This window comes from Schistocerca americana, chromosome 1 (assembly GCF_021461395.2).
Source record: "Schistocerca americana isolate TAMUIC-IGC-003095 chromosome 1, iqSchAmer2.1, whole genome shotgun sequence".
Taxonomy (NCBI): Eukaryota; Metazoa; Arthropoda; class Insecta; order Orthoptera; family Acrididae; genus Schistocerca; species Schistocerca americana.
Window position 1 is genome coordinate 609,256,283 of NC_060119.1, and position 14,312 is coordinate 609,270,594.

General features: G+C 42.6%; 1 protein-coding gene across 10 annotated transcripts in view; it reads right to left on the reverse strand.

Annotated features, from left to right (window-relative positions):
* The window catches only part of LOC124607261 (RNA binding protein fox-1 homolog 3-like), a 468,620-nt gene that overhangs the window by 99,522 nt on the left and 354,786 nt on the right, over positions 1-14,312 (reverse strand). For all 10 annotated transcript variants that reach the window (XM_047139561.1, XM_047139554.1, XM_047139609.1 and 7 more), the window contains one exon: positions 554-739. In XM_047139561.1, the coding sequence (XP_046995517.1) occupies positions 554-739 (186 nt within the window). The remainder of the gene's footprint in view (positions 1-553; positions 740-14,312) is intronic.

The window sequence follows — 14,312 nt, forward strand, 5'->3', positions numbered from 1 at the left end:
CTTCTTCAAACTTTCAAAGTGACCCTCACAGGAACTCTCATCTTTCTCCTTGCTCTGAGCTCTTCTCTCATTCAACAAACTTACATAGTTTACTGGAATAAAGCTATATTTTGTACTTCATTATGACACTGACCATAGTTCAAAGTCTAACAATTAACAGAAGATGTATCACAGGTGGATAAAAAAAATCTTTTTCTACCTGCCAGTAACCCCTAAGATTCTCGAAAACTAAGTTTTTCGACGTTTACTTCTAAGGAAATAAATACCGCAAAAATGTAACATTTTGTATCCCACGATGTTAATTTTTTTCACTTAGCTATACAAGTGGTGGACGCACAATTGTAACAGTTGCGAAATACTTGTAAGCCAGTTCAAGGGATGAAAATACAAGATGTTCAATTGTTATAAATTATATGGTTATATTCCATACATGTAAAATTTGTTGCCATAGAAGTCTTCCGTGAATGGATGATGCTACAATTTGTTGATCTTATCCTCTGGCTTTATTTCGAAATTCAGTTGAAAAATGCAACGTCGCTGATTGGTAACTCACCCCAAACATCGCTCTTAGATCTGGGTCCCTGAAACGGAAGGGTATGTTTGAGACATGTAGTCGCTTTGGTTGATTTTTCCCAGCTTCTCCACCTGGAAGTGCAACTGTGGTCACAGGTACAGTTGCTGCGGGTGCTGCCTGAGGTGCTGGAGCTGGTGCAGGAGTTTCTGCTTCCGGTTCCGTTTGCTGTAACAAAGAAACAGTGAAATAAGAAGAGATTCTACATAGCAACAGATGAGTGTGTTGGGGTGGGAGGGGGGGGGGGGGGGGTGTCTGCAATGAAACATTAGTTTAAAAATGAGGAAACATACTACTGAAACAACATTGACTTTATTCAATTAAAGTATCATTTTTTGTTGGGTTATTTTATTTTACTCTTTGAGCAGTGTGGACAGAAATTTTAAAGTATCTGCCATATTGCTCACAACTGTCGTCACCTGCTGTCAAATGCAGATAAATTTATTTCTTAATAAACTGCTTGTGTTTCTAATCGTTCAATCGCGTCTCTCTGGCAAATAACAAAATTCTCTACAACGTTCTCTATTCATTCTCAAGTAGTATATGGTCTATGAAGTTGAAAATACCCAGGTCGTTACCACTGGTGACCTTTTCTACATGTAGTGACAAGTGCAATCCTATCATTGCCTTGTACCACTATTAGTCCTGCTAAATTTAAAGAGTAAGTGTTAGATATGCCAGCTCATTTCTGCTAGTAACTTTTTGCATCACATTGTCTCAGAAGCTTTATTAATTTTTCTGACAACATGTGTCAGCTGTTCCTTGTTGAAGTCCTGCATATTCTTTACAGTTTTGGTGTAGAACCAGTTTCCACACAACTGCCCCTCTCTTTTACATAATTAAATTAATATGTCCAAGAGGAAGGAAAAGGATTCAAATATTCTTCCTACCATTTGTATTCCTTCTTCTGTTGTTTTTCATAAATAACTTCTTGTCAATGTCATCTGAACATTGAGAGATCATTTATCCTTAAACCACACATGCCACACCCACCCCCTTCCCCTAATTTAACTAGTGTTCTGCCCAAGAAACAATATCAACGTAGATGACAGAATCCCACAACTACATTTCCTTTTACCATTCCTGTTCAAGTGTAAATTCAAATGTGTCAGCAACAGACTAACTAAGCCTTTTGCACCTGATTTGTTAGTCAAACTGAAAATGGTTAAGTAATGGCAATTGCTAGTGGAAGAGATGTAGCAAATGAGTGGTTCTGTGGAGGACAGAGAATGTGTGTCTTACATGAAGTGAAATTTTTGATAAATGTTAACCAGATTCAAAATACATTATTATACTAGTTCCTCGAGCTCGCATCTTAGGATCTTTGTTGTTCTTGGTATACATCAATGGTTTTCAGGCAAGATGAGGCAAGAGGATAAAAACCAAATGAAACACACAGGTATATTTAGTAACTGACCAGTAAGCAATATACTAATGCTGAACATAAAGAAAACAAACAGTTTGAAAGTGAACAATAAAACTGCCATATTGAATGTATACAATGACTGCACAAATAGTGTAACAAGCATAGCTGAAGTGGAGCGAATACACAAAGCTGCAAAGAGAATGCAGGATGTTAACCCTTACAGTCTTGTCATGAGTGCATACTTTCGGGTGATTTGTAATTGGATGTTTTTCCTATGTATACTGAGTCTTTAGTTAGGGTATAGTTTATGGCCACAATATTCAAAATACAGGAAGAACCCACAAAAACAACTAAATGCAAAAAATGAATTAAATATAAAACTGTGTTTGAGGAGTTGGGGATTCTAACTGCACCACCAGAGTACATATATCCCTCTGTTATGACATCAAGAAAAACATAAATAAATATCACACTAAAAGCTCTATTCATAGTCATGGAAAAAGATCCAGACATAATCTAGTAATAAAAAATTAATCAACAAACTCAAAGTAGTATTTTCTACCTATGAATCAATTATACAAATTTCAAAAGGAAGCCTTGTACCAATATTTTTGCCTAGCTTTGCGTAGCTTATATATATATATATATATATATATATATATATATATATATATATATATAGGGAAACATTCCACGTGGGAAAAATTATATATAAAAACAAAGATGAGGTGACTTACCGAACGAAAGCGCTGGCAGGTCGATAGACACACAAACAAACACAAACATACACACAAAATTCAAGCTTTCGCAACAAACTGTTGTCTCATCAGGAAAGAGAGAAGGAGAGGGAAAGACGAAAGGATGTGGGTTTTAAGGGAGAGGGTAAGGAGTCATTCCAATCCCGGGAGCGGAAAGACTTACCTTACGGGGAAAAAAGGACGGGTATACACTCGCACACACACACATATCCATCCACACATATACAGACACAAGCAGACATATTTAAAGACAAAGAGTTTGGGCAGAGATGTCAGTCGAGGCAGAAGTGCAGAGGCAAAGATGTTGTTGAATGACAGGTGAGGTATGAGTGGCAGCAACTTTAAATATCCCAATCCCAAACCTCTGTCCTATCCAAAGGCCTCACCTTCAGCCCCACTCCCAGATTCAACCAAACAGCCCTCGTCAAAGTTGGTTGGTTGGTTTTATGGAAGGAGACCAGACAGCGTGGTCATCGGTCTCATCAGATTAGGGAAGGATAGGGAAGGAAGTCGGCCGTGCCCTTTGAGAGGAACCATCCTGGCATTTGCCTGGAGTGATTTAGGGAAATCACGGAAAACCTAAATCAGGATGGCTGGACGCGGGATTGAACCGTCGTCCTCCCGAATGCGAGTCCAGTGTCTAACCACTGCGCCACCCCGCTCGGTCCTCGTCAAAGATTTACTGTCCTACACTCGTACTCTCTGCTGGAAATATCACTTTGCCATGAAGAAAAATGATCCTAATCCTACTCCTAATGATCCAACTCCCCAAGACACCATCCAAATTGAACCCTGCCTGGAACAGTTCCGTCCTCCGTCACAGCGGGACCCACCTCCTCTTCCTCAAAATCACCCTCTCCAAACCTTCCAGGAATTTCTGACTTCCAGCCTTGCATCTCAATCCTCCTTAAAAAACCTTAATCCTACACCCAACATCACCACTGCTGAAGCCCAGGCTATCCGTGATCTGAAGGCTGACCTATCCATCGTCATTCTTCCGGCGGACAAGGGTTCCACGACCGTGGTACTTGATCGTCGGGAGTATGTGGCTGAGGGACTGCATCAGCTTTCAGACAACACCACATACAAAGTTTGCCAAGGTAACCCCATTCCCGATGTCCAGGCGGAGCTTCAAGGAATCCTCAGAACCTTAGGCCCCCTGCAAAACCTTTCACCTGACTCCATCAACCTCCTGACCCCACCGACACCCCGCACCCCTACCTTCTACCTTCTTCCTAAAATCCACAAACCCAATCATCCTGGCCGCCCCATTGTAGCTGGTTACCAAGCCCCCACAGAACGTATCTCTGCCTACGTAGATCAACACCTTCAACCCATTACATGCAGTCTCCCATCCTTCATCAAAGACACCAACCACTTCCTTGAACGCCTGGAATCCTTACCCAATCTGTTACCCCTGGAAACCATCCTTGTAACCATTGATGCCACTTCCTTATACACAAATATTCCGCACGTCCAGGGCCTTGCTGCGATGGAACATTTCCTTTCACGCCGATCACCTGCCACCCTACCTAAAACCTCTTTCCTCATCACCTTAGCCAGCTTCATCCTGACCCACAACTTCTTCACTTTTGAAGGCCAGACATATCAACAATTAAAGGGAACAGCCATGGGTACCAGGATGGCCCCCTCATACGCCAACCTATTCATGGGTCGCTTAGAGGAAGCCTTCTTGGTTACCCAGGCCTGCCAACCCAAAGTTTGGTACAGATTTATTGATGACATCTTCATGATCTGGACTCACAGTGAAGAACAACTCCCGAATTTCCTCTCCAACCTCAACTCCTTTGGATCCATCACATTCACCTGGTCCTACTCCAAATCCCATGCCACTTTCCTTGACGTTGACCTCCACCTGTCCAATGGCCAACTTCACACGTCCGTCCACATCAAACCCACCAACAAGCAACAGTACCTCCATTATGACAGCTGCCACCCATTCCACATCAAACGGTCCCTTCCCTACAGCCTAGGTCTTCGTGGCAAATGAATCTGCTCCAGTCCGGAATCCCTGAACCATTACACCAACAACCTGACAACAGCTTTCGCATCCCGCAACTACCCTCCCGACCTGGTACAGAAGCAAATAACCAGAGTCACTTCCTCATCCTCTCAAACCCAGAACCTCCCACAGAAGAACCACAAAAGTGCCCCACTTGTGACAGGATACTTTCCGGGACTGGATCAGATTCTGAATGTGGCTCTCCAGCAGGGATACGACTTCCTCAAATCCTGCCCTGAAATGAGATCCATCCTTCATGAAATCCTCCCCACTCCACCAAGAGTGTCTTTCCGCCGTCCACCTAACCTTCGTAACCTCTTAGTTCATCCCTATGAAATCCCCAAACCACCTTCCCTACCCTCTGGCTCCTACCCTTGTAACCGCCCCCGGTGTAAAACCTGTCCCATGCACCCTCCCACCACCACCTACTCCAGTCCTGTAACCCTGAAGGTGTACACGATCAAAGGCAGAGCCACGTGTGAAAGCACCCACGTGATCTACCAACTGACCTGCCTACACTGTGACACATTCTATGTGGGAATGACCAGCAACAAACTGTCCATTCGCATGAATGGACACAGGCAGACAGTGTTTGTTGGTAATGAGGATCACCCTGTGGCTAAACATGCCTTGGTGCACGGCCAGCACATCTTGGCACAGTGTTACACCGTCCGGGTTATCTGGATACTTCCCACTAACACCAACGTATCCGAACTCCGGAGATGGGAACTTGCTCTTCAGTATATCCTCTCTTCCCGTTATCCACCAGGCCTCAATCTCCGCTAATTTCAAGTTGCCGCCACTCATACCTCACCTGTCATTCAACAACATCTTTGCCTCTGCACTTCTACCTCGACTGACATCTCTGCCCAAACTCTTTGTCTTTAAATATGTCTGCTTGTGTCTGTATATGTGTGGATGGATATGTGTGTGTGTGTGCGCGCGCGAGTGTATACCCGTCCTTTTTTCCCCCTAAGGTAAGTCTTTCCGCTCCCGGGATTGGAATGACTCCTTACCCTCTCCCTTAAAACCCACATCCTTTCGTCTTTCCCTCTCCTTCTCTCTTTCCTGATGAGGCAACAGTTTGTTGCAAAAGCTTGAATTTTGTGTGTATGTTTGTGTGTCTATTGACCTGCCAGCACTTTCGTTCGTTAAGTCGCCTCATCTTTGTGTGTGTGTGTATATATATATATATATATATATATATATATATATATATATATATATATACACACACACACACACACACACACACACACACACACATATATATATATATATATATATATCATAAGGATTACTTCAGTAGCAAATTAAAGCTGCAAAAATTAAAAAATAAACACCTGTTCTTCCACAAAATATAATCATTCTACACCTATAACACATGTTACTGGAAGACTGTGTCCACAATATCTGTGACAGAAAATATTAACCACCTTTAAGTTTCCTGAAGTTGTCATCAAATTTTCCTTGCAAAAGGATGATTCAGTTTATCAGACAAACAAATGAGAATGCACAATGAATTAACAGAGAGGCAGGAATATCATCATGCTCCTGATCTTTCCCAAGGATGTGTGTGTAGTGAGTGATGAACATGATGAGATATGAATGAATGAACAGTGTAACAATTCTGGAATTAACTAGGACTGCAGATAATTGTATACCTATACGCAAGTTAACCTGCGACTAGGTTTTACTGTTGGATTGTGCTGATAGGTCTATGATAATCATAAAAAGATTTTTTGTTAAAGAACACTTAACCAACTAAATTACTAACGAACTAACATACACTTCCTGACAGGAAAAATGCAGAGTGAACTAAGAAAGCCGAAGAAATTAAAATATGTGAAAAATATCCACTTAACATTAAATTTTGCTTTTTACATTTTACATCATAAGACCATAACTGGCAACAAAGATATCATTTAATGGCTCTCTCTTTTGAAGTTTTCAGCAAATGCAGCAACTGAGTGTGAAAACACTGGTAATGGTTGAACTATGGGAGTAATTGAGGCAATGGTGGCTGAAGGCTAGATAATTTAACAATTCTGTTCTTCCAGTAACATATTTACTCCTATACAAGTTAAGAGCACCTTTTAATAATGTTATTACTCAACATAATTTTACGATACTATAACAAATGCATAATCTTATCTGTTGATCGAGAAAAGAAGATTATAAATTTTCTAGTTTCATTTTCATAATCTTATTATCCGCATTAAGTTAATGCGCAAGTAAGGGATCGAAGGTTTATTCCTGGTACAACACCACATGTTGTCCATTTTGTAGCAATGTTGAAGTGAAGAATAGCATCTGTGAAAGGCACTTATGAAATTTGTTATCAGCATTCCATTACAGTTTCAAGTATATGGTTTCTTATGATCAGAACTCAGTCAGAAGTTTAAACAATGATTTACACACTAAGTTAAATGAAGCGCCCATCGGCACAAATTGTGGCACCCACAACTTATAGAAATGCCTCTCCAAGTGCTGTTCAACGATTATTAGGACATGGTGAAGTAGGTGGGAATCTGCTGCCTTCCTGGCAGTAAATGATGGCGTGGGTTATTACTTCACAGTGTGTTAAGGTGGCGATTGTTTGCAGTAATCCTGCTGTTATACACTTAAAACTAACACTCTAGTGGTACATTGAACTTAAAGGACAGCAACATGAAACCGCCAAAACCTGTGGTGATACTTTACACAAATTATCTTGAAACATTAGATGTATTCAAACAAGGGCAGCATTAATGGTCACGTTGGTTTAACACATGGGAGAACACAATGGAAATGCTGAAAAACCTGAGTTGCCAGACACCTGGAGATACACACCAATTATGCCCCAAAAGCTAACTTGTGAAGTATTTAGTGAAAATGTACGACTGTATTGCAGCCTTCTACACTGATGAGCCGAAACAATATGACCACTGCCAACCGCAAGATTTACGTTGCCTAGTGCTGTTGCGGGCCTTCAACACTGTAAGGAAAGTATGTGTGCAGATCAGAGAAAAACGGAGAATCATTCTAGTGATAATACAGACCATCATTGGGGGACTTTGATGAAGTTATGTCCTAGCTCCTGAGAATGACTATCTCTATGATGGCGAAGTTGGTCTGCTTTTTGCAAGTTACTGTGGTGAAAGTCATTGGAAATCGGTTGAAGGATGGTGTAGTCATGAGTAGGTAACAAACTGTTTGATGTAATTTATTCCTCACAGGAACAGAGATGGAGGCTTGCCTGCTCTGCAATGCAAGAGAGGCAATGATTGTTGCAGATCTGATGACTGACTACAATGCTGGTGCTTGCACAAATGTTTCAGAGCACACCGCTCAGCGCTCATTGGTCAGCATAGTAACATGCTCCGCCCCATGTTCAATAAACGAGATTATCAATTATGAGTGTAGTGGGCATGGAATCATTGAGACTGCACCACGGATAAATGGAACAATGTCATCTTGTCAGATGAATCACATTTCTTGTTACAAAAGGGTGATGGTCATACACCACCATCCAGGTGAAGAGCTGCTCGAGAGGCTAACAGTTCCAAAGCGGCAGGCCAGGTTGGGCAGTATTATGCTTACGGGTCAGAGGCCATTCTCCTGCACTTCCATGAGACCCGTAGCAGTAATCTGAGGCACTACAAAAACTGTGAGCTATATTAAAATTATTGCAGACCACCAGCACCCCTTCATGTTTGAGGTCTTCCCTCACAGCAATTGCATTTTTCAGAAGGATAACTGACCATGTCATAGGGCCGGAATCATGCTGACATGATTTTAGAAGCATGATGGTGAACTCACCTTAATGACTCAGCTCCCAGATTCACCTAATCACAATCCAGTGGAGAATAATAAAAAGAGATAAAAAATATGGCTCTTTTGTTCCCTATTTTCTATGTGATGGTTTTAGTTTGAATTGTTTGTAATTGCAATCTCTGGGTATAAAGCTGGACCAACAAATAAATAATAAAATAGTGCTGGCTGGTATTTTCTGTTACCTATCTGAGGCATCAGTTGCCAGCTCCACAGCCACAAACCACTTGGCCATAATTTACGAGAATTGTGTTATCTGTGCTTAGGCATCTAGTGCCAGTATCTCTGGAAACCCACCAAGGACTGGTCAAATCCACTTCCTGTAGAGTAGCTGGTATACTGTGCTCCAAAATTAGAATGAGTTGCTTAGCAGGTGGTTACAATGTTTTGGCTGATCACTGTATGTACCACTTTCAGAGGGACCACGATGGTATGATTAGAAACTTAAATAGTGCTCAATATCGATCTGTGGAAGAAAGAAACCCTAAAATGTATCATAAATTGTAGTGGTGGCTCATATACACCATACACCCCCCCCCCCCCCCCCCCCCCCCACGACACACACACACACACACACACACACACACACACACACACACACACACACACACACACACACACTTCATTTCATCAATTTTTAAGCTACGCACACTTTCAGGTGGCATCCGGACAATGGCAGCGATGTTTGTTTTCTGTATGTTGTACCTCAACTTAACACTCGTTTATCTGGTAAACTAAACCATCAACACTCTATGATCAGTGAGACAAGAGCTCAGAAAGAGGGCAAGAAGTGCAGTAGATGGTCAGGCAAGATAAAAATTATGAGGAGTTTCAGGTGTGGTGTTTTTGTACGTTGAAAATTATCAGTATTGTGTGTGACCAGGTGGCTGAAAGTGTACAACATAATAATATGCCACAAACTGATCGTAATTTGTTGACTTGGAAGTCAGTCTGACACAATTACTCTCAAGAATAACTTGCTTGAATTTTCTCATTTAACACCCTGACACAACAAGAATGCAGCAGAGATTTCAGAGACAGAATTTTGGTCTGATTTCTTACTACTGGAGGGGAGAAGCAGCCAGGGCCACTTTAAGGAACCATCCTCGCATCTGCATGACATGGTCTGGGTCATGGCAAAAAACTGATATCTTGGAGGGTACACTCACCCACAAATGAACCTGGGTCTCTCTCAGTTCCCGTGGAAATCTCGCTTAATTACTATTCACACAGTTTTCTTCATACTCTGTTACCTACAAAATTTGAAATTGTGGAAGTCTGTAGAGTTGATATTGAGACACTAAGATTTCGGAATGTACAATACTACATACTGAAGTTCTTGCAATGTGAACACACACAGGGAGTGTGTGTGTGTGTGGGGGGGGGGGGGGGGCGACAGTGTGAGAAGACAGAACAAAGGAAACTGTGGCTGTGAGACAGCAGGGGGAGGGAGAGAGGGGGGAGAGGGGGGAGAGGGGGGAGAGGGGGGAGAGGGGGGAGGGGGGAGAGGGGGGGAGAGGGGGGAGAGGGGGGAGAGGGGGGAGAGGGGGGAGAGGGGGGAGAGGGGGGGAGAGGGGGGAGAGGGGGGAGAGGGGGGAGAGGGGGAGAGGGGGGAGAGGGGGGAGAGGGGGGAGAGGGGGGAGAGGGGGGAGAGGGGGGAGAGGGGGGAGAGGGGGGGAGAGGGGGGAGAGGGGGGAGAGGGGGGAGAGGGGGGAGAGGGGGGAGAGGGGGGAGAGGGGGGAGAGGGGGGAGAGGGGGGAGAGGGGGGGAGAGGGGGGAGAGGGGGGAGAGAGAGAGAGGGGGGGGGGGAGAGAGAGAGAGAGAGAGAGTTGGGCTGAATGGTAAGTGAAAAGGGCAAGTGGGAATGGGTAGGTACGGCGAGGGACTAGCGGGTGTGTGCGGGTTACAATTAGGGGAGCTGAGCAAGGTAGAATGAGGCACTTGAGTCTTTTAAACAGGGGCATATTCATATCTTTTATGGTCCATTATGAGCATTTCTCCGCTGGTGCAATTACTTTAAGCTGATGTTCGACACTTCTGTGTATTGTACTGTCTTTAACACCCACATATTCTTTATACAGATGTGGATTTAATGAGATTTGGAAACTGCAGAGACAATGGAAAGTATATAGATGAGACGAAGACTGAAGAAGCAGCGATTTGTAAGCACTATTTTCTCTGTTAATTTCCTTTAAAACGTGTAGCTCAGCGGATAAATCACTGACAATGGAGGCATAAGAAATCTTTAACTGGGACACCCTTGGTGTACAATTACAATTCAACGTTATAGCTTTCCAGTGTACTAAATGCATCTAGCAACGGCACAGCTTTGTGACGATTTAACACAACTCTGTAAAGGAGGGTTATGTCAATACGAAACCGAAAACAATGAGTAACACATAGGTATGGCATCGGTGAGAGTGTGTTGCCATTTAAATTCCTACAACGAAACTACCAACCATGTCGGTAGAATCACAGGTCTGTCGCAGCCCTGTTGCTTCACATGTGTGTGAATCCATCTTCAGTCAGTGATTTGAGTTGTATCGTAGAGTGCGTAATAAGAGCCATCCCATCTGAAAATGCTTGTAATATATTTCATCAGCAGAACTGTGTGCCCTTTTAAAATCCAGACATTACCACATATTTTAAGCTTCTGGTGGTCCAAATTTCTAAATTCAGTTTTAAGTTTATGACTTTTTCTGTGCATGATCTGCACTTCCTGAAGCCTGCTTCATTACTCTCGTAACTGTGGATGAAGTGTTCTTTCAGCCCTGCTTAGAATTGCCTTCGGCAAGATCTAATAGGCAACTGATAAAAGGGAAATGCCTCTTACATTTGTTAAGATCAGTTTTATCTTCCTTTCTTACATAGGGGATGTATTGATGCAGATGATCATCCAGATGACATGCTGCTTGTTTCCCAGATTTCTTGAATTATTTCTTTTAGATGTGCTATCACACTGTCACAAGAGTGCTTCCGTAATTCTGCAACTATTGTCTTCCCCGGAATCTTTACTTTTAAGTTTTTGAATGATTTCTTCAATTTTTTCGAATGTTGGTTGCTTTCAGTCTGGGTCTCCCATGGTTGTCTTTTCAAAATTGAAATATTCTGCTAATATTCTATTTATTTATTTTTATCATCATCATCATCATCATCATCATCATCTCCTCTTCCATACTCTACCAGGATCTTCTCAAATACTTTGGCAGCGTGACACATCAAAGCAATTCTGCTATTATTTTGACTCTTTCTTGCAATAAGTCTTAACACTTGCCTCTATGATTCGATGACTCCAGAAATAAAAGTACTGCGAGACAATAGCAACTGGGTTTTATACAATCTTCCTCTAGGAAAAAGAGCCATGCCCTGCAAATGGTTTTATAAAATGAAAATCAATTCTGACTGTTCCCTCGACAAATCGAAACTTGCACTGGTAATTAAGGGTTTTCTTACAACAAGAACTATTAAACAATGAGAATTATTATGACCAAATTTTTACTCCTGTGGCACGTACATCCCCCATTATTCTGACAGTACTGAGGGTTGCTACAAATGAAAATGTGAAATTCACTCAGATAAATGGGTGAACTGCTTTCATGTATGTTGATTTAAAGGACACCATCCCTAGCTGGAATTTAAAAAAAAATTAGCAACTACATAACTGAGTTGGAATTCGAAAGAAGTGAATCCGATTCCTGCCTCATTGTGAAACACAAAGGTTTCTTTTGTGTACTTTATGTCAGTGATGAATTAGTAGCAGCTAACAGTGAATACGACGTTAATACATTCAGAAGTAATTTTAAACAAGGGTGCACGAATGATTCAAATGCTCCTCTCATTTTATTTGGACCCTGAAGTTCGTAAAACGGAAGATGGTTGCATACAAATCAGTTTCATTATATTAAGTAACTTTTGGAACGTTTTGGTATGTGTAGGTGTAAGCAACAGGACATAGGTAAAAGGAAGGGTCAACTTATACGAGTATGGTAGCAGTGGAAACTAGAGTCAACTTATGAGTATACTTTTAGTGGAAGCTCTTAAATTTCTGATATGTGCAACTAGACCTGATGTTTCATAAGAGCAGCAGCAGCAGCAGCAGCAGCAGCAGTAGTAGTGTGTAGGAAGCTATTATACATGATTGGTTACGATGTCTACATTAACATTCATGCTATGCACTTTTGTGGAGCAAATACTAAGACATTAAAAAAGAAAAAAAGTTTTGCATCACCCCAATTCCCAGAATTCTGGAAGATAGACGTTGACTGTAGATATTGTACTACAGACATAGCCCCTTTGACTGTACAGAGATGTCACTAAACCCGCCCAAAGATGTGAACAAACATGCATGAACATTAGACGGAACGGGTCCGACAGTCAAAACGGGTACGACAGTCAATCAGTTCCAATCATTCCACCAGGAAGGACGTACACAACTCATGTCATTTGTAGTTCAACTATGCCTAGACGGTCAATACTGTGGTTCGATCGCGTCCGCATTGTTGCTTTGTGCCAGGAAGGTCTCAACAACGGAAGTGTCCAGGCGTCTCAGAGTGAACCAAACTGATGTTTTTTGATCATGGAGGAGATACAAAGAGGCAGGAACTGTTGATGACATGCCTTGCTCAGGCAACCCAAGGGCTGCTACTGCAGTGGATGACCGCTCCCTACGGATTATGGCTTGGAGGAACCCTGACAGCAACACCACCATGTTAAATAATGCATCTCGTGCAGCCACAGCCGTGCTACTACTCAAACTGTGCACAATAGGCTGCATGATGCACAACTTCACTCCCGATGTCTATTGCAAGGTCCATCTTTGCAACCACAACACCATGCAGCGCAGTATAGATGGCCCGAACAACATGCCGAAGAGACAGCTCAGGATTGGCATCACATTCTCTTTGCTGATGAGTGTCGTATATGCCTTCAACCACACAATCATTGGAGACATGTTTGGAGGCAACCTGGTCAGGCTGAACGCCTTACACACACTGTCCAGCAGGTGCAGCAAGGTGGAGGTTCCCTGCTTGTTTTGGGGTGGCATTATGTGGGGCCGACGTATACTGCTGGTGGTCATGGAATGCGCCGTAATGGCTGTACAATACGTGAATGTCATCCTCCGACCGATAGTGCAATCATATCGGCAGCATATTTGTGAGGCATTCATCTTCATGGATGACAATTCGTGCCCCCCATCGTGCACATCTTGTGAATGACTTCCTTCAGGATAACGACATCGCTCGACTAGAGTGGCCAGCATGTTCTCCAGGCATGAACCCTATCGAACGTGCCTGGGAAACACTGCAAAGGGCTGCTTATGGACGACGTGACCCACCAACCCCTCTGAGAGATCTGCTCCGATTCGCCATTGAGGAGTGGGCCAATCTGGACCAACAGTGCCTTGAAGAACTTGTGAATAGTATGCCGTGACGAATACAGGCATGCATCAATGCAAGAGGACGTTCTAATGGGTATTAGAGATACCAGTGTGTACAGCAATCTGGACCACCACCTCTGAAGATCTCGCTGTATGGTGCTACAACATGCAATGTGTGGTTTTCATAAGCAATAGAAAGGGCAGAAATGATGTTTATGTTGATGTCTATTCCAATTTTCTGTACAGATTCTGGAACTCTGTAAACCGAGGTGATGTATTTTGATCTTACTGCACTGCGTAAGATTACACCATAGTGCTGTTTTAGGTGTAAGTATGATAGCAATTCCACCTGCAGGTCAGCTCAATTAGTGATATTTCTAAATGCAAAGCAGGGAGAACCAACT